The 20,920-nt window shown below is 45.7% G+C and overlaps 1 protein-coding gene across 1 annotated transcript in view; it reads right to left on the reverse strand.

Annotated features, from left to right (window-relative positions):
- The window catches only part of myo1f (myosin IF), a 42,520-nt gene that overhangs the window by 18,409 nt on the left and 3,191 nt on the right, over positions 1 to 20,920 (reverse strand). Inside the window, exons 2-9 of the mRNA XM_035413761.1 lie at positions 14,704 to 14,835; positions 10,052 to 10,141; positions 8,679 to 8,773; positions 6,803 to 6,890; positions 4,894 to 4,983; positions 2,608 to 2,739; positions 1,557 to 1,691; positions 300 to 432 (exon numbers count right to left, since the gene is read on the reverse strand). Of these exons, the coding sequence (XP_035269652.1) occupies positions 300 to 432; positions 1,557 to 1,691; positions 2,608 to 2,739; positions 4,894 to 4,983; positions 6,803 to 6,890; positions 8,679 to 8,773; positions 10,052 to 10,141; positions 14,704 to 14,835 (895 nt within the window). The remainder of the gene's footprint in view (positions 1 to 299; positions 433 to 1,556; positions 1,692 to 2,607; positions 2,740 to 4,893; positions 4,984 to 6,802; positions 6,891 to 8,678; positions 8,774 to 10,051; positions 10,142 to 14,703; positions 14,836 to 20,920) is intronic.

Raw genomic sequence — 20,920 nt, forward strand, 5'->3', positions numbered from 1 at the left:
TTCTGCGTATGCGGGTGTATGTGTGTGGGTGTGTCTGTGTGTGTTTGTGTTTTTTTTTGTAAGTGTGTGTATGTTCGCATATCTGCACATGCGTGCTTGTGTGTGCAGGTGTGTGGGTATGTTTGTGAGCAACTGTGTCTTGAGTGTGAGTGTGTGTATGCACACGCGTGTGTGAGTGTGTGTATGCACATACATATACGCGTGTGAGTGTGTGTATGCACACACATATATGCTTGTGAGTGTGTGTATGCACACACGTGTGCCCGAGGGGACACACGGAGTCTATGCGTGACACTCACAGTCCATGCTTTCCACCTGTCCATAGTTCCCCGCCTCGATGAAGCTGATGTTTCCCAGGTGTAGAATCCCCGCCACAATCTGCAGCACCTGATCCTGATAGCCATCTGAGATCCCAATCACATGCATGGCTTCCTACAGAGAGTGCAAGTGCATCAGTACACTGATCCATAAGGGTAGAGACAGTGCATCAGTACACTGATCCATAAGGGTAGAGAGAATGGATCACTACATTTATCTATACGGATAAAGACAGTGGATTGATCGCTACATTTATCTATGAGGATAGAGACAGTGGATCACTACATTCATCTATAAGGGTAGAGGCAGTGCATCAGTACACTGATCCATAAGGGTAGAGACAGTGTATCAGTACACACTGATCTATAAGGGTAGAGGCAGTGCATCAGTACACTGATCCATAAGGGTAGAGAGAATGGATCACTACATTTATCTATACGGATAAAGACAGTGGATTGATCGCTACATTTATCTATGAGGATAGAGACAGTGGATCACTACATTCATCTATAAGGGTAGAGGCAGTGCATCAGTACACTGATCCATAAGGGTAGAGAGAATGGATCACTACATTTATCAATAAAGGTAGAGACAGTGGATCGATCGCTACATTTATTGATAAGGATAGAGACAGTAGACCACAACATTTATCTATAAGGATAGAGACAGTAGATCACAACATTTATCTTTAAGGATAGACAGTGGATCACAACATTTAGCTATAAGGATAGACAGTGGATCACTACATTCATCTATAAGGATAGAGACAGTAGATCACAACATTTATCTTTAAGGATAGACAGTGGATCACAACATTTAGCTATAAGGATAGACAGTGGATCACTTCATTCATCTATAAGGATAGAGACAGTGGATCGATCACTGCATTTATCCATGAGGGTAAAGACGGTGGATCAACCCTCTTGCAGATATCAGGAATAAAAATGGATCTCATTTAAAAATGCCTGTCACACAGCCTATGAGGTGATGGATAAAAGAAAATTGGTTTATCTTAGGATGGAGTTGGCCAACCCCCCGCCACCCTGACCCTGGGGAGTCACTGGTCTGCTGGTTTTTGTTTTTACTCTAAAAGTAACATAGAGTGCTTTTACCAATTGATTTAAGTGTCAAGTAACAATGCAGACCCTGCAGCTCTCCAGGATCAGGGTTGCCATAGGTCCTCTCTCTGTTGATGTACTATTGGTGGTGATCAAAGGCTTGATATCAGGTTCTGTTACCATGGTTTCCTGGAAGTCCTTGCTGTCGTTTGTGCCGTCCACCTTGTAGGTGCCGGACTGGTTCAGGTAGTAGTAGTAGTCCGGGGTCATGACTCCCAGGCTCTCTCTCTGCTGTGCTGAAGCCCCTTCCAACAGCTAAATAAAACAGGGGAGTTTACAGATGTACAGACACAAATAAAAGAATGTGGAGATTAGGTGGCCTGACTATGGAAATACAGCTGATAAGGTCTAGTAGCTCAGATACCAGAATTAGTTAGGCTCATAGTGTCTTAGAGCACCAGGACTAGTTAAGCCTGTAGTGGCTGTAGTTAGGCCCATAGTGGCTGTAGTTAAGCCTGTAGTGACTGTAGTTATGCCTGTAGTGGCTGTAGTTAGTCCCATAGTGACTGTAGTTAGGCCCATAGTGGCTGTAGTTACGCCTGTAGTGACTGTAGTTTGGCCTGTAGTGGTTGTAGTTAGGCCTGTAGTGGCTGTAGTTACACCTGTAGTGACTATAGTTAAGCCTGTAGTGACTGTAGTTATGCCTGTAGTGGCTGTAGTTAGGCCCATAGTGACTGTAGTTAGGCCCATAGTGGCTGTAGTTAAGCCTGTAGTGACTGTAGTTTTGCCTGTAGTGGCTGTAGTTAGTCCCATAGTGACTGTAGTTAGGCTCATAGTGGCTGTAGTTACGCCTGTAGTGGCTGTAGTTAGGCCTGCAGGGACTGTAGTTACGCCTGTAGTGCCTGTAGTTAGGCCTGTAGTGACTGTAGTTAGGCCCGTAGTGACTGTAGTTACGCCTGTAGTGCCTGTAGTTAGGCCTGTAGTGACTGTAGTTAGGCCCGTAGTGACTGTAGTTAGGCCTGTAGTGACTGTAGTTACGCCTGTAGTGGCTGTAGTTACGCCTGTAGTGACTGTAGTTAGGCCCGTAGTGACTATAGTTAGGCCTGTAGAGGGTGTAGTTAGGCCTGTAGTGACTGTAGTTAGGCCTGTAGTGACTATAGTTAGGCCTGTAGTGGCTGTAGATAGGCCTGTAGGGACTGTAGTTAGGCCCGTAGTGGCAGGTTTTTCTGACCTGGTAGTAGATGTGGAAGTTCCTCTCATTCTCATTCTGGTTAACCACCCTGGACTTCTCAAGGAGGAAGTTGGAGATCTTGCCTCCGTCTGGCTCTCCTCCTCGACTGAACTGAATCTCAAAATACTTGCCCTGTCAATGCGAGATACAAGAATGAATATTATTGTTAAGTTAATACACATTCAGCTACATTAGAAAACAGCGTATAACTACAAAGGTGAACGATTCGTTGCAAATGGCTGCCAGCTGTAACCCTGGGAGATGCGCTTCCACCAATTATGCCTCTCCTGGAGGGGCTATCAGCTACAGTGCTACGGTCGGCAGCGACACGATCGAGATCTGATCCCGGCGTGAGGGGTTCGTCCAGACACGAGAAGGAAGACGGTGCCTTAACTGGATGAGCCACTCAGCGGCCCCCGTCATAGCTTCCTGTATGACACCGTCCTCAAGAGGAAGTGAGCCCTACGCTTAATGGCAGCTTTGTCCTCATGAGTGTACCGCAAACGAAATAGACAAAGTGTACCGCTGACAAAACGAACGACCATGAAAAATTCCTTCGGGGTAGTGTCAACATCCAAGGACAGAATTCAAAAGGAATCTTCAGTACCAAAGGGGTGGAGTTCAAAAGAGAGTATCAACCACAGTCAAATAATTCATTATTTGAAAGATTTTTTTCCCCACTGAGTTTTTTTTGTTTACCTCAAGAAGAAAGAGGAAGGTCTCTCAAACCTGATGAAAGAGGACGTTTATTTACAGGAATGGCCGTTTTCAGAAATACAGTAACGTGCTCTTCAATCTGCAAAGTTTTAAGCCTGTTATCAAGACAGATCGTCTTTAAATAAATTTTTCCATACGCTGTATTCTGAAGCGGCAAACAGAAACCTATAATCACAATAATGTGATTCGATCAGTGTCTGGCCTCCCTAAATCAACCAGTCTGCCCATCGACAGGGGGGCTGATGTTCCAGTTCCCTGGTCAGGAAAGTCTGTCGTATTGTTAATCGAGTCTCCTTGTTCGGAACAGTTCTTAATCACCCAGTCCCAGCTGCTTTTCCGTTATTGATTACTGTGCTGATCAGCGGCGACGAGCTGTCAGTCAAACCACCTGGGAGGCAGACATTGGTTGATGCGCTCGCGGTCGAGACTTGATTGGATAATCTTACACCCCTAATGGCCTGTGCAGAGATAGGGCAGTGATGTCAATACAGTAAGCACACGCACGCACAGATACACACAGGGCCCCCTTCGTTACAGCAGGCACATCCTATTTCCTGGTGGTCAGGAAAGAGTTTCGATGCTGCAACTGAGGTGTGTGTGTGTGTGAGTGTGTGTGTGTGTGTGTGTGTGTGTGTGTGTGTGTGTGTGTGTGTGTGTGTGAGTGTGTGTGTGTGTGTGAGTGTGTGTATGTGTGTGTGTGTGTGTGTGTGAGTGTGTGTGTGTGTGTGTGTGTGTGAGTGTGTGTGTGTGTGTGTGTGTGTGTGTGTGTGTGTGAGTGTGTGTGTGTGTGTGAGTGTGTGTGTGTGTGTGTCTATGTACTGTACATGAGTGTGCGAGTGTGTGTGAGTGCGTGGGTGTGAGTGTGTGTGTGTGTATATGTGTGTGAGTGTGTGAGTGTGAGTGTGTGTGTGTGTGTGTCTATGTACTGTACATGAGTGTGCGAGTGTGTGTGAATGCGTGAGTGTGAGTGTGTGTGTGTGTATGTGTGTGTGAGTGTGTGAGTGTGCGTGTGTGAGTGTGTTTGTGTGCGCGTGTGTGTGTGTGTGTCTATGTATACGAGTGTGCGAGTGTGTGTGAATGCGTGAGTGTGAGTGTGTGTGTGTGTATGTGTGTGTGAGTTTGTGTGTGTGAGTGTGTGAGTGTGCGAGTGTGCGTGTGTGAGTGTTTTGTGTGCGCGTGTGTGTGAGTGTGTCTATGTATACGAGTGTGCGAGTGTACGAGAGAGTAATAGCCTGGGAAATGTGTGTTTGTGTGTAGCCACCGACACTGCGGGGGAGGGGGATTAATTGGTCTTCTTGTAATCCTTTAAGAGAGGAGGCCTCACAGTGAAACAGGCAGGCTGTTCCACCACTTCCTCTTCCTGCTCTGTCCTCCTTGGTCAACGACGTGGCCCCATCATTACGCTCACACCCTTCCAATGCGGTCCCTCGTCCACATTAAGCAACGGTAGTGCACAACTAAACTAAAAAAAAAAGAAACCTCAAACCGCCAACAGGATGGACGAAAATGATCCCGATTTCACAAAACAGAGGCGTTTCAAAGTCCCCCTGAAGGGAGGCAGTGACTCACGAATCTGCTGGAGTTGTTGTTGCGGACGGTCTTGGCGTTACCGAAGGCTTCCAGCAGGGGGTTCGACTGCAGGATGATGTCCTTCACGTGCTGCGGGGGTTGGGCGGGAGGACAGACAGACAGACACATGGACAGGAGCGTCACCATGGCGACCAGCTGATCGGGACGGAACCCCTGTCGCCGAACCGTAAGGCGCTCAGACATTCAGGACCTCGCACACTTCAGGAGTTCGTGAACCCTGCTCACACTTGGCTTAGTAATACCTGGAGTGATACCTCCACCTTAGACGGAGGAAGTGAGCACACCCATTAACGTGCAAGGTTTCCTGTGTTTTCTGTTTCAGTATCATTCACTCAATTTTTAAAAAATTTATTTTGCACTCCCTCACAGTTCACCTGAAGACGTCTATGAAGCCTTGGAAGGGGGGTGCGTAGGCGATGGTGGGAAACAGGTTACTGTAAATTTGAAATGAAATTTGCTCAGATATGTCAAACAATTATTTGGCAAAGGTCTGGCACGATTGTCACAACTCCTTAGTTTTGTCAAGTTTTGTAATTCTCCAAGTGGTCTTCTGTAGCACAGAGTTTCTCATGTGCTAAGATTACTACCTGTTAAGTGCATATAAAAAATTGACCCATGAGGTTGTTTTGATTGACGACTTTGTCTTTGTGAATTTGTGTTTTATGTCACCCTGTCTGTACTGAATGGAGCCTGTCTGTATTGTGCGGGGGAAGGTCTGTACTGAATGAAGCTGGTCTGTACTGAATGAAGCCTGTCTGTACTGAATGAAGCCGGTCTGTACTGAATGAAGCCTGTCTGTACTGAATGAAGCTGGTCTGTACTGAATGAAGCCTGTCTATATTGTGTGGGGACTGTCTGTACTGAATGAAGCCGGTCTGTACTGAATGGAGCCTGTCTGTATTATGTGGGGACTGTCTGTAATGAATGAAGCTGGTCTGTACTGAATGAAGCCTGTCTGCACTGTGTGGGGACTGTCTGTGCTGAATGAAGCCTGTCTGTACTGTGTGGGGACTGTCTGTACTGAATGAAGCCTGTCTGTGCTGTGTGGGGACTGTCTGTACTGAATGAAGCCTGTCTGTGCTGTGTGGGGACTGTCTGTACTGAATGAAGCCGGTCTGTACTGAATGAAGCCTGTCTGTGCTGAATGAAGCCTGTCTGTACTGTGTGGGGACTGTCTGTGCTGAATGAAGCCTGTCTGCTCTGTGTGGGGACTGTCTGTGCTGAATGAAGTCTGTCTGCACTGTGTGGGGACTGTCTGTGCTGAATGAAGCCTGTCTGTACTGTGTGGGGACTGTCTGTACTGAATGAAGCCTGTCTGTGCTGTGTGGGGACTGTCTGTACTGAATGAAGCCTGTCTGTGCTGTGTGGGGACTGTCTGTACTGAATGAAGCCGGTCTGTACTGAATGAAGCCTGTCTGTGCTGAATGAAGCCTGTCTGTACTGTGTGGGGACTGTCTGTGCTGAATGAAGCCTGTCTGCTCTGTGTGGGGACTGTCTGTGCTGAATGAAGTCTGTCTGTACTGTGTGGGGACTGTCTGTACTGAATGAAGCCTGTCTGTGCTGTGTGGGGACTGTCTGTACTGAATGAAGCCTGTCTGTGCTGTGTGGGGACTGTCTGTACTGAATGAAGCCGGTCTGTACTGAATGAAGCCTGTCTGTACTGAGTGGGGCTGTCTGTACTGAATGAAGCCTGTCTGTGGTGAATGAAGCCTGTCTGTACTGAGTGGGGCTGTCTGTACTGAATGAAGCCTGTCTGTGGTGAATGAAGCCTGTCTGTACTGTGTGGGGGCTGTCTGTACTGAATGAAGCCTGTCTGTGGTGAATGAAGCCTGTCTGTACTGTGTGGGGACTGTCTGTACTGAATGAAGCCTGTCTGTGCTGTGAGTACCTGCACTTTGGGTCCTCCTCCCGACACCTTGGAGATGTAGCCCATGATGTACTTCGCAGCGACAGTCTTTCCTGCTCCACTCTCGCCACTGTCCTCGCACACACACACACACACACACACACACACACACAATAAAGACAGGCTGAAGGGCGAGGTCACAGAGAGGGGCAGGGTAGAAGCTGTGACAGAGTGAGTGAGATCACAACCGGCCCACTCATTGCAATCCCACAATCCCCCCGTCTCTGTCTGAGTCATCATACCTGTCGATCTTAAAATGTTGGGGACAGTAAAATTAAGTGTCAAAAAAAGGTAATCTAGTTGGTATCTCTCTCTGTAAAAAAAAACCCTGTCTGTCTGTTTCCTGTTTTCTGAGAAGGTCAGCCAATGTCCGTGGCATCAGAAAGGCAGATGTCTCGAACAGAACAATGCAAAAAGACTTTCTTTGTCTGACAGGGGGGTGGGGGGTGGGTGTTGGGGGGGCGAATCTGAGAAGCTCAGAATGCTTTATCTCTGGGTCATCTCACCTGATGTAAATATCAAACTCATACCTCTCTCTCTCTCTCTCTCTCTCTCTCTCTGCCTCTCTCTCTGCCTCTCTCTGCAACTTGCATCAGGTAACGCAGAAACAAGGACACGACACTTTCGACACGCGAGAATCATAAAATCTAAATGACTACATGAATGAGATCACACGGTATATGTTCCTCTCTGACCTAGATACAGATGTGGCAACGCAGAAACTGCTGTCTAGGCACTGTCATAGATACCAACTGCACGGATATAATGCATGTTCTTTGCGTCAGATCTGAAATATACATAGTGCAAGTAAATTCCTATTCATTATGTCAATTATGTTCAACTTCTTTGCTTATTTCTTAGATTCAGACAGGGTGACGAGTATTAAATCAATGAGGGTACAGTCAGTGACTACACTCAACACAGCATGTAGCTTTCAAACTGGACAAGACATTATTACTTAAAATAAATACACTATCAGAGAAAAAGTGCCTATAAAGGTTCCTGCACAAATGCTTGTCACTGGGGTGTCAGGTACAGAAAATTGTCCCCCGAGCCAGCAATACATTACTTTATGTTACATTAATTTGGCAAACGCTTTTATCCGAAGCTACATACAATAAGTGCACACCGAAGGTCAATGGAACAACTACAAAACGCAGGTCCGATAAGGTACAATGTTCATTATGTAACAGTTATTCATAGCCACTGAACACATCAAGTCCAGTTCACACAGTAAGCATAGGCTACATAATTGATTTGTACCTCTTTTTTTTGCATGAGATAGTTATTAGTACTTAAATAATACACTATTGTACTTTTCGGGGTACATTTGGGAAATTTGTGAAAACAAAAACTCCTCTACACCTCTTTTTTCTGAGAGTGGATTACACTGTCACCACTCTGGGTTATCTATAGCCGCTTTTCCACCGCATGGTACCGGCTGAACTTGACTTGACTCGACTCGACTCCACTCGCTTTTGGTACCAGGTACTTCATTTTCCACTGCAGATAGTACCCCCATCAATGTAGCTGGTCGTCATAGCGACGCCGCATGAAACCGCCGTTTCTGACCAACCAGTGGTCTGCAGTGTTTTCACGTCACCTTTTGGTATCGCCTCAGCTAGCTTGGAACCTCGCTGGAGGCGATACCAAAAAAAGTACCAGGTACCAGGTACTATCCACAACTTTTGCCCGATGGAAAACCAAAAAAGTCGGGTCGAGTCGAGTCGAGCCGGTACCATGCGGTGGAATAGCGGCTTTTAATCAAGTGACATTAAAACAAAATGTACTGGAGCCTGTGCCGATTCGTCCATGTGCCTTATACCACTGTATAAGTATAAATACATATCCAGCTTACCTGATGATGACACACTGATTCTCTTGATCTATCATCATGTTCCTGTACATGTTGTCTGATAGTGCATAGATGTGAGGAGGATTTTCATACTGTGCCTGAGAAAGAGAGAGAGACAGATTTTGATATTATTACTTTTGCAACTTACACAGTTAGGACTTTTACTTAGTGCCGTGAAAAGTATCTATCCTGATTTTCCTGATTCTCCTCTATTATTTCATATTTGTCGAACTGAATGTTTTCAGATCTTTAGACAAAATGCAATGTTATACAAATGGAAACTAAGCAAACAAGACCGATTTTTATAATTATTATTTCAACTGTTTAATGAAAAAAGTTAAAAAAAATAAAAAAACACCCATATGACCCATATGAAAAAGTAATTGCCCACTTAAACTGAATAACTACTTCTACTTTTGACTCATCTGTCCGTAGAACATTACACCAAAAAGCTCGGGATCATCCAAATGCTTTTTTTGCAAATGTGAGATGGGCATTTCTCTTGGTTAGCAGTACTTCCCGCCTTGCTGCTCTCCCATGAATCCCATTTTTTCCCACTCTCTTTCTTATCGTGGAGTCATGAACACTGACCTCAGCTGAAGCTACAGAGGCCTGCAATACTTTGAATGTTCTTCCAGGATCTTTTGTGACTTTCTGGATGAGTTGTTACTCCACCCTTGGAGAAATTTAGGCAGGCTTGGTATGGTACTCCTGAGAAGATGTGTTCCAAGTGTTCTCCAATTGGAGATAATGGCTCTCACTGTGGTTGAGTGGAGTCCCAGAGCCTTAGAAATTCCTCTCTAACCCTTTCCAGACTGCTATACTTCATCAATTTTTACCTCAACTCTTCTGGAATTTAATTTGATCGTGGCATAGTGTGCACATGAAGACTTTTTGGTGACTCCTTCACTTTGCTAGTAGGGCTCAAGATGAATGAGGTTTAGATTCAACAGGGCTGGCTGCAATCAAGCCTGGCTGTGTTCAGTCAGCTGAATCTAATTATCACTTATTTTAGTTAATTGGTTAATTTAGTAATTAAGAGGGCAATTACTTTTTCACATGTGTGAAATGGGTGTTTGATAACTTCTTTCAATAAATAAATGAAATAACGATTTAAAAAATGATTCTTTACTTTGTTTCCATTGCTACTGTATTCCTTCTGTTTGTCATATCTTGTTATTATTATTATTATAAGTTGGTTTGGTTATACTGTATATTTTGCCATGTGCAGGCATGCCAATAAACGGTGGGGGAGAGAGAGCGAACAGGTTGATGAGAGAAGGGGAATTATAAGTTATAATATACAAATTGTGTGTGTGTGTCTGTGCGTGTGCGTGTGTGTGATTCAAACCGTCTGCTGCCGAGGAGGTACTCACAGCTCCCTGGTACAGTTCGATCTCTCGATCGGTGAAGTACGGCATCTGCTTGAACGGGTTGACCGATATAAGGACGGAGCCGATGTACGTCTGAGCGTAGCCGTTAAAGGAGTGACATGGTGGTTGAACGTGACACTTCTCAGTTGTCTTTAGGCAACAACAAAACAAATGTGCATATTTTTTTATTATTCAGTCATTTCAATGTACTTTAAAACGTATTTTTCTAAGCCTAAATTTCCCACTATAAAAGTTCACCCGAACCGTCTGGGCGTGGTAATGAGAACTGTCAGTTAGCTATGATTGACAGACCGTGCCCCGTTACCATAGCTACCCCCATGATACGCGCTCTTTTTGGGAGACTGAATTTTCACAAGCTAGCTAGCTTAGTAGTATATCAAGTATCGATAGATAGCTAAGGTAAGGACGTTGTAATTTTTGCTATCTAGCTAGCCAAGTTAAGATAAAAGCACAACTATAACGTCCTCATAAAAGCAAACTAGCTAGCTAACGTTAGCGATAACATTGCTTTATGAAAGCAAACTACCTAGCTAGCTAACGTTAGCAAGCTAGCTAAATGAATATAACCAGAAATAATCTAATAGTCCTTAAAAGGCCCTCTAATTTAAGTGAACCTAACGTTAGTCAAATATTTGCATTGTCTTGCCTGTAAGCCAGCGGCGCAAACTATGGGTCTCGAGCAGAGACTGTAAAAAATATGGACACAGCTACTGTGACGTCACCCATTGACTCTACGTGGGTCTCTAAAACACGTTTTGAAGCTCAATGGCGGGCGCGGCCATTTTCTCGATTTGGAGCCAAAACCATAGAGTTAAGCGGTCTTGTGATTTTTACAATTTGATTGACAGTCCGGTGCGGAAAAGCCCCTCAACCTGAACGAGGCTAGCTGACTGTCTGCCGTTATGTTTTAAAATATATTATCAGATGTTTACGGAGTTTAATTTTCATCCGTGACTGTACTGTGTCATGTAATCACGTTATGTATGACATTAAAAATTCAATTAGGCTATGTTCAGTTATCTTCAATTTATGTTTCTCAGCAAAACGAATATGCTTAGCTAGCATATCAGCTTGCCAGTGAGCTAGGTAGGCTGTCCGTGGTTAGCTCACGCGTTAGCAATATGAACCACAGGGGAAGAACATTGACTACACTGATGGTCAATCAATCGGAGATGTGTAGGCTACTGGTGATTTGACTAGGCAAATTTTCGTATAACTGTCTGGTAGATCTGTTAACCGAGCAAGTTATCGTCGTAGGTTTTCGCCAGTCAGATAATGAGCCTGCTACCACTAGCTACTCCATCGCCGTTTGTGGTGTTCACTTGCTGGGTGACGCTAGCTGGGGTCTCGAGTTATCCATGGGTTTACGGGGCGTGGAAAGGGGAGTGGTTACTGTGTTCGTGACGCACCAAGTTGACAACTTTCTCAACCGGTTGATGGGGCGGGGGAGGGGGAGGGGGATACGTCACGCAGAGCCGACCGCAGAGCTCCGTCTGTTCCGCGCGGTGGCGACTACCCACCCAGAACAGCGGTTAGCCGCTTCGCTAACGGTGCGTTAAGCTTCAACGTTGGGCAGCCACCCCTGAAAGACCCTGAGAGTCTGATTCTTGCCTGCTGTTTCTGTGTCTGGTACAGTACCGCTACAGTAGGCTGTCGTTTAGAGGGCTGTCACGCAGTATAAAGGGAACTAATTAATGACAGAAACATACCAGAGGACAAGACGGTACATATGCACGTATTACGAACCATTTCAACTTCTTTATTTAGTCATTTAGCGAAATGTCTTGTATCTTAGATTTGGGAAATAGTGACAAAGCCAAGTTTTCAAGCTGGGTTAAGTCATTTAAAGGCATTCTGAAAAAAAAAAAAAAACATGTTAAAGATATTTGATTGTTTGTATACACAATAGATTCTGTTTTCCTCGGATGTTATGTTGTGGTTGAATGTGCACTATTCTGTTCAGGTTGTGCTGCTTCTTTGAAAAGCAGAAGGGAAAACCCCACTTCCTCAAACGCTGCTGCCCACTACGATTTTTACTAACATTTAAAGCTCAGAACACTTCTGTGGACTTGAAGACATTATATTCTGAGTAGCCTAACTCTTCAGTAACTATGCAACTTCACACAGCTTTCACTAACCATACAGCGGTCCGCAAATGGGTTTGGGTTCCACCTGTCAAATTCTGTGTTTTGTTTATTTTATCTTAAGCGGACAGCGGATAAGGCAACCTCCGCAGAGAGGATGAACATAAATGACGGACTGCTGTAAATTTGAATTAACAATCGGCTGTTATTTGCTGAATTTACCCGCAAGTAACAAAACAAAAAAAAAAAAAAGAAATGGTAAATGTGTAGTGACAAAGTTTGGGAATCCTGTCAGTAACACCTCCCTTTGCCGAAATCACGGCTTCTGAACGGTTCTTGTGGCCAGCAAACAAGGCCTTCCCCAGCTCTTCCTTGTAGAGCCCTTCTAGTCCTGAAATATTCTTCCGTCTCCTTGCAATGCACTGCAGGTCTGAGATCTCCCCACAGATTTCCAACGATATTAAGATCTGGGGACTTTTCATGAGGGCCATTCCCAAAACCTTAAACCTGTGTTCCTTTAAGGAGTTTGTGGTTGATTTTGAGGCACGTTTTGGGGCGTTGTCTTTCTGAAATATCCAAACTCTTTTTCAGCCCTTCCCCATCTCATTTAGCTTCAAAGATTTTTCGATATTGAATCTGAATCTATTTCTTCCTTCCTCCCGCACAATATTTATTGCAGTGGAAATTCCCAGAAGAAAGAGTTTAGATATCTTCTTAATTATTTTTAATTTTAAGTTCTCAGTCGGTTGCGCCGAGGAGCCCACGTGGAGGGGAAGTACAGCGCCCTGAGAGGTTGGAAGGGTCGAGTGTTTATTAAGCTCTGACATTGTCTTCACCTGGCTTCATTTAAGGCCTAACGAGTCAATCAATTTTTGAGACCTTTTTTTAAACAAAAGTATTAATGAATCAATTGAAAGGGTGCCTAAATTTTTTTTCATGTGCCACTTTCACTATTTAATGTTTTCAGACTGGTAGGTTGAGAAAGTAAAGAGTAACTGTGCATTCAAGTTTGCGGAAATATGTGTCATGCTTAATATTGCCCTAAAATTAGGTTGTGTTGACTTGTTTTCACTGAGGGAATCAACAATACATTCAGTTTGACTAAGGGTGCCAAGAGTTCTGCATGTGGCTGTTTATCCTGCAGCTTAGGGAAGTGTGTGCACTGTTGAGTCACACGGTGAGTTTGTGCAAAACAGGAACAGCGATTGTGTCCTTGTTTGTGAGTGTGTGTGTGTGTGTGTGTGTGTGAGTGTGAGAGAGAGAGTGCATATTTTATATAATTAAACTATGAATATGTGTCTTGGATTAATATAGTTCCATTTCAGTACCTCAAGGCTTTCTATGGATCACACAAGAGGCACTATGACTGAATTATTTTGCTTAACTGATTTTTTTTTTTTGTTTTTTTACCAAAATGAGACATCTTACTATTTGACATCCTAGGCGTCACAAAATTCAATTCATGTGTGAATAGAAAATATGAATATGCATTTCAGATAAATGTTTGACAGGAGGCTAAAGTCTACATTTATGCGGTTAGCTCAGAGATGGCAGGGCTCTGAACTCCCAATTATAGATCGTTCAAACAGCGACGAAGCGGTTCGCTGCGCGCTAGACCATCTCACAATCTCTCCTTGTATGGTGAAATAATCCTGGCTGACTGCGTGTCTGCGTCTCTGCGTGTGGGTGAAGCATGACCGTGTCAGTCGTTCGCGTACTTCCTCAATGATTTCTTCTTCTCGGCAAAGAGAAGCGAGGCAAGTTGGGTCTCGAGAACACCGTGCTGTGCACGAGGACGATTTCGTGGCCCCCTTGCCCCCGTCGCAAGCGAAAAGGAACGTGTCTCTCACTGGCCTCTTTCACAGTGATACCGAGGAAGCCGTCAAACGACAACACAACCCTTCCACGAACTCGAGGAGTTCATTTTGAGGCTTTGATTTCTGTGAGAAGTCACGCTTGCGTGTTTGTATTGCTTGTCGTTGCAACTGGATGCCCTTTATCGACGGTGGACATTGATGAAGGCTTGGGCCAGAATTCGGGCATGCAATTGCTTTAAACATCCATCCATCCATAAATTATCCATACCAGCTTATCCTGGGAAGGGTCACTGGGGGTGCTGGAGCCTATCCCAGGGTGCATTGGGCAAGAGGCTAGAATACACCCTGGACAGGCCGCCAATCTATCGCGGGGCAAACTACTTTAAACATACAGTGCAAATTTGTGGACCTTTTCGGACCATGGTGGACCTTTCTGTCTTTTTCACATTTATGAATTAATTCAGCACGCTAAAAAAATATTGTATTGCATCAAGTTCCATCGAGGTGTTTAGCAGATGCTCCTCTACAGAGCATCTTACACGAGTGCAAACAAAAAAGGTTTTGTTGGTTCTGTAGATTCCCCCCCTACCCCCAGCCCCCCTTTAGCACAAGAGCTTTTAGCATACATGCTTCTTGACATTTACAGTCTTAATTGCCGTAAAAGTTTCACTTTCTTTACAAAAAAGGAAAAAGAAACGAATGAATTGCTCTTTCAGGAGGAGCTGAAGGATACGAAGATGTAGTCGTCCAGGTATCTCTTCTTCAGGTTCTCCACAATGGCGTCCTCCGTGATCTTGGACAGCAGCACCATGTCGTCCACCCCGCTCTGCTTCACATTCTGGCTCTGCCAGTGGTATTTGCTCCCCTGTGTGGAGGGAGAGGAGACCTTTGGGTTTCGGTGTTCTGGGACGGGAACCGGTCGAGCCGACTGCTGCCGTAAAAACGCTCTGTGCCGCCATTTTGGGCCTCAGCCATCCCTGGGCAGCACGATTCAACCCCTCAACCCCCTGCTTTACGATTGCCCACCTCCAACCTCCCTGCTCCACGATTTCCCCCCCCTCCCCCAGCCCCTCCCTCTACGATTGCCCCACCCAACCCACCGCCCCACGCCCACAGCCAAAAAAAGCCCAGAGCAATACTTTTTCTGGGGGCCCAGATTTCCTAGCTATGCCCCCGAGACTACCTACATTCCTCAGAACTGGCTATTAGTTCATTAACAGAACCCCCCCCCCCCCCCCCCCAAATTTTGAGTGTCAACTCAATCAGGTTCATAGTAGCATAATGGTACAAGGCTGACATATGAGACTGCCCACTGTTTAATATGGGTTAGACCTGGAAATAATTACTCTATGACATATATTGACAATTATGCATAGAGCCTGCAAAACAGAACCAAAATATCTGTTACAACATCCAATTCGATTTCAGAAATTACGTGTTGGCTCTCAATTATTGATTCTGCAAAACAAGAAAACTGGAGAGTAGTGAGAATGAAACAGACACTTAAGAACTAGTGACAGTCCGTGCAGAACGTACGTACTTCCATCCCATCAGACAGTTGCTTTCATAAATGACTCATAAGCATGTGAGCGTTGCTTTTTGGCAAATGTCTTGTATAATGCCCAAATGACAAGTGCCTCAAATATGAAAAGACCCATTTACAGGTATCAGATGAGATTGCCTGTTTGAAAATATCTCAACACTTAGAAGCTCTAAAGCCTGCCCATTTTTTTCCTTGTCCCAAGACCAATGATGTCAACCCATGTTTCAGAAATTAATACACACATTTTTCAGCTGTGCTGTTCACAAACAGACAGACAAAAGCACGCTGATGGTCAGATGACCTCTGACATTGTGTAAGCGGAGGAGGCAGTTGTGACATTCGCATGATTTAGCCCAAATTGTTTTATTTCTCGGTTTGAGTAGTTTTTTGGTTTGAGAGGGCAGGGATTTTTACACTAAGGGCTTGTTTCCTTTTTTTCACGGTTCCCAGCAGCTGACATACATACAACATATAAAAACAGGGGGGCGACAGCTCAGGAGGTAAGAGCGGTTGACTGGCAGTTGGAGGGTTGCCGGTTCGATCCCCCGCCCTGGGCGTGTCGAGGTGTCCCTGAGCAAAACACCTAACCCCTAACTGCTCTGGCGAATGAGAGGCATCAATTGTAAAGCGCTTTGGATAAAAGCACTATATAAATGCAGTCCATTTACCATAAACAGAGAGGTTGGTGGGCCCAAAGGAGGAATTTTTCAATCAAACTGTAGAGTGTAGAGGCACTGAGAACTGGACCACCTCTTAAAGGGTTGGGGGCTAACAGTTCCTTTTCCCTCCTGCTAGGAGACAAACTAATGCACCAAGCTGATTGGGTGACAGTTATCTGCTAAGCAAACTTGCGTCTTTCTATCTGCAGGATCTTTTTTAATCCCCCATTCTCTCATCATTTTGTTCGGAATGGCCACTTGCAGGGCTGCCCAACCCTGTTCCTGGAGACCCGCCGTCCTGTCGGCTTTCATTTTGACCCCAACATGGCACCCCTGACTCTACTAATTATCAGCTCTTGGAGATCTCCATGTTGCTGAATGAGGTGTGGCTTTGTTAGGGCTGGAGTGAAAACCTACAGGATGGTAGTTCTCCAGGAACAGGGTTGGGCAGCCCTGCTCCAGCTGCTGAATGAGGTGTGGCTTTGTTAGGGTTGGAGTGATAACCTACAGGATGGTAGATCTTGAGTAACAGGGTTGGACAACCCTGCCTGATAGTATGCAGTTGGCCTCATGCCACTGTCTCTGCAGCTAGTGCAGGGGATCGTAGTCTAGTGCCCACTCTCCTGCAAGGCTGGCAGGGTAGTCAACTGCTCTTCACACCTCTGCCCACATGCCAGGCTTTGCACAGACACACAACCAGAAGAAGACATTTCAAGTGCAGCTTTAGCAAACAGGTTGCAGGCACCCAGTCCGTCAGCAAAGGTTGCTGGAGAGAGTGATGGGACGCGGGTCTGTGTCCAACAGTATCGCTCCCAAACCCTATGCTACTGCCTACAGTTGGCACTGCTCTGGTTGGGGTTCGATTTTAGGTAAATTTTGAGACACATTGAAGACACACTCAGAAAATTGCAGATATACAGAGGCATATTGGCAAACAAGCATGCAATGACACAGACTTAATATCACACACGCGCGCACACACACATACACGTAGTATTACACAAACCCACAAACAGATAAAATCACACAGTCAGGCATTTCCTCTGGCACAGAGACACACAGATCTATGAATGATACAGAGGCATGTAGGGGGTAAAACCAATGCACAGGAACAAGGACGACAACACATACAATTAAAGACACACTAACCTCACAGTCAATTACAGACATACACACATCTCAACCAATTACAGACACACACACATCTCAACCAATTACAGACACACATAATCACATACACCTCACAGACATTTACATACAAGCCTGGTTTGGGCCTCAGCCATCCCTGGGTGAGATGATTCATATTTTTCGTAACTCTGTTTAATTGTGCAGTGTTGTTACTTATGTGTCAGCAGTGATCGGTTCTTCAGCTCCAATCCCCCATCTTAACGATTGCCCACCCCCAACCCCCCGTCTCCATGATTGCCCACCCCCCAACGCCCCCCCCACTCCACGACTGCCCACCCCCCAACCCCCCATCTCCACGATTGCCCACACCCCAACCCCCCCCACTCCATGACTGCCCAACCCCCAATCCCCCATCTTCATGATTGCCCACCTCCAACCCCCCGTCTCCACGACTGCCCACCCCCCAACCCCCCCCCCCACTCCACGACTGCCCACCCCCCAACCCCCCGTCTCCACGATTGCTCACCCCCCACTCCATGACTGCCCAACCCCCAATCCCCCATCTTCACGATTGCCCAACCCCCCCACTCCACGATTGCCCACCCCCAACCCCCCACCCACTCCACGATTGCCCACCCCCAACCACCCCCACTCCACGATTGCCCACCCGCAACCACCCCACTCCATGATCGCCCACCCCCAACCCCCCCACTCAGAGTGGAGTCAGTGCAGGAGCCCCAGACCCAGATCTTGCGGGTGTCTGCTGGTTTTTTGGCCTGTTTCAGCGCTCCAGCGCTTAGCCTTAGCGTCATATTCCTGGCTAAGGTGCGCGCGGACGTGTAGGAAAACCCACGGACTCATTTAGAGATCGAGATCTCTGGGAAAAGGATGTTCAGCAGCCGAGCGGCTGGCTCTGTCAGAGAGACAGAGTAAATAAATATAAATATATCTCCTCTACGATCCACTCGGGCCCTGCCCCTTGTCCGTCGTGGCCTGAAGACGCACCTCTTCAGGCTGTACCTGGACTATCAATCACCACTCTGGAGGGCACTCCCAATCTCGGATCACTCTTATCACTTATATCCTTCCACTTTGTACCTGTAGCACTTTCATGTTACACGTGCACCTCCATCTTATACTGCCCTTGTGTTGTGGATGTTGTGGCTCGTCGTCATACCTCATGATAGTTTGACTCTCTAACCTAGCCTATGCTTCCTGTGTGAACTGGACACACATAACAAGTTACATAACAAGTATAACATTGACCGTTAAGAGTGCCTTCAGGTTCCTATTGCTTTGCCGCTTTTACTTTTTCGTAATTTGGACTGGAAAACTAAACCCTTTTTGAAACTGAACTAAACCCTTCTTTTTTTCCACAGGCAGACCGGCGATGCGTGTGGATGTGATCGATGGTTATTGTCTTTCCTGGTCAAAGTTTCTGCATAAAGAGAGCTTTCTGTCGGTCCTCAGGGGAGCTGAATTTTCTCATGTCACTGATGGCTGCAGTTTGTCAAACATAAATGTAATGTCATTTCAGGTTTCTGAGCTGAGCCTGTTTTTGGTTTTTTACAGAAGGGATCTAATTTCAAGGGTGTTTTTGGCCGAGCATCGTTAACCACAACCATAAATATACTAAATACTGAGCCTGAAAAACACATATGAAAAACGCAGTATGGGGGGGGGGGTGGTTGGGGGGCGGGGGATATCTGTGACTTCTGCAGCAGCCAAAAAAAAAACCCCAAAAAAAACCACATGTGCAAAGCTATACATCTACTGTCTCTCTTGTCTCATCTCAAACTCAGCAAGCATCACCTACCTACCAGCTGGTGCCACTTGGGGGGGAGTTAGAATTGGGTCATGTTTATTCAATATTAAAATTCTTTAAAAATGAAACCTAGGATGTGAACCCAAATATAAGAAATATAAAATATATTGTAATATATATTACTCAGAGGAACATGGCATGTATTGCAAATATATGTGAAAGTACACAAGCCTTTATGTAGGCAAATGTGTCTGCCAAACGTGCAGTGACAACATACAAGATGCTGGAAATATAACTAGAAATATATTGCAAAATATATTTTCATTATATTGTGTTATACGTTCTTAGTTTATTCAACTGTGATTTCTATGTGTCATGCACTTTCAGTGACAGAAATAATTATTGAGAAATGTATTTAATTAAATATAATGTAATGGTGTTTTCTTTTAAGCAATATATACATTTTGGAAATGTAATTATTTTTTTGTAATGGACAGGCCAGCGTAGCCTGGTGTCTGGATTTAGTAGCTGCTGACTGTGGAGCAGGAAACAGTGGTAGTCATGGCGACAGGGAAAATGGCAGCTCTGACGGTGGAAAAGATGGCAGCATCAGCGGTCCTGGTGAGTGAATCAGCCGATTGCAAAAGAGAGACTTGTGACATTTAGCAAAAGAAAATGTGGCTGCAGTTGATGGGGCTGCTATTTATACGCTGGTCTCATAACCTCACTATGAGAATCAGTCATGCTGAGCGGCTCATCCTGTTAAGGCTCTGTTACAGTGTGTGGATGGGCCTCATGGTCTAGTTTCTGTTAAGGCTCTGTTCCAGTGTGTGGATGGGCCCCATGGTCTAGTTTCTGTTAAGGCTCTGTTCCAGTGTGTGGATGGGCCTCATGGTCTGGTTTCTGTTGAGGCTCTGTTCCAGTGTGTGGATGGGCCTCATGGTCTGGTATCTGTTAAGGCTCTGTTCCAGTGTGTGGATGGGCCCCATGGTCTAGTTTCTGTTAAGGCTCTGTTCCAGTGTGTGGATGGGCCTCATGGTCTGGTTTCTGTTGAGGCTCTGTTCCAGTGTGTGGATGGGCCTCATGGTCTGGTTTCTGTTGAGGCTCTGTTACAGTGTGTGGATGGGCCCTATAGCCTGGTATCTGTTAAGGCTCTGTTCCAGTGTGTGGATGGGCCTCATGGTCTGGTTTCTGTTGAGGCTCTGTTACAGTGTGTGGATGGGCCCTATAGCCTGGTATCTATTAAGGCTCTGTTCCAGTGTGTGGATGGGCCTCATGGTCTGGTTTCTGTTGAGGCTCTGTTACAGTGTGTGGATGGGCCCTATAGCCTGGTATCTATTAAGGCTCTGTTCCAGTGTGTGGATGGGCCCCATGGTCTGGTTTCTGTTAAGGCTCTGTTCCAGTGTGTGGATGGGCCCTATAGCCTGGTATCTATTAAGGCACTGTTCCAGTGTGTGGATGGGCCCCATGGTCTGGTATCTGCTAAGGCTCTGTTCCAGTGTGTGGATGGGCCCCACAGTCTGGTTTCTGTTAAGGCTCTGTTCCAGTGTGTGGATGGGCCCCATGGTCTGGTATCTGTTAAGGCTCTGTTCCAGTGTGTGGATGGGCCCCATGGTCTGGTATCTGCTAAGGCTCTGTTCCAGTGTGTGGATGGGCCCCACAGTCTGGTTTCTGTTAAGGCTCTGTTCCAGTGTGTGGATGGGCCCCATGGTCTGGTATCTGTTAAGGCTCTGTTCCAGTGTGTTGTTGGGCCCCTGGGTTCTATTTCCCGAAGGTCAGTTGAGCGGAAAGGAACAGGGCGTGCAGAACTAAAAATGATAAAACTCATTTTCTGAAAAGCATGTCCTGTGTTCTT

This window comes from Anguilla anguilla, chromosome 4, assembly GCF_013347855.1.
Source record: "Anguilla anguilla isolate fAngAng1 chromosome 4, fAngAng1.pri, whole genome shotgun sequence".
NCBI lineage: Eukaryota > Metazoa > Chordata > Actinopteri > Anguilliformes > Anguillidae > Anguilla > Anguilla anguilla.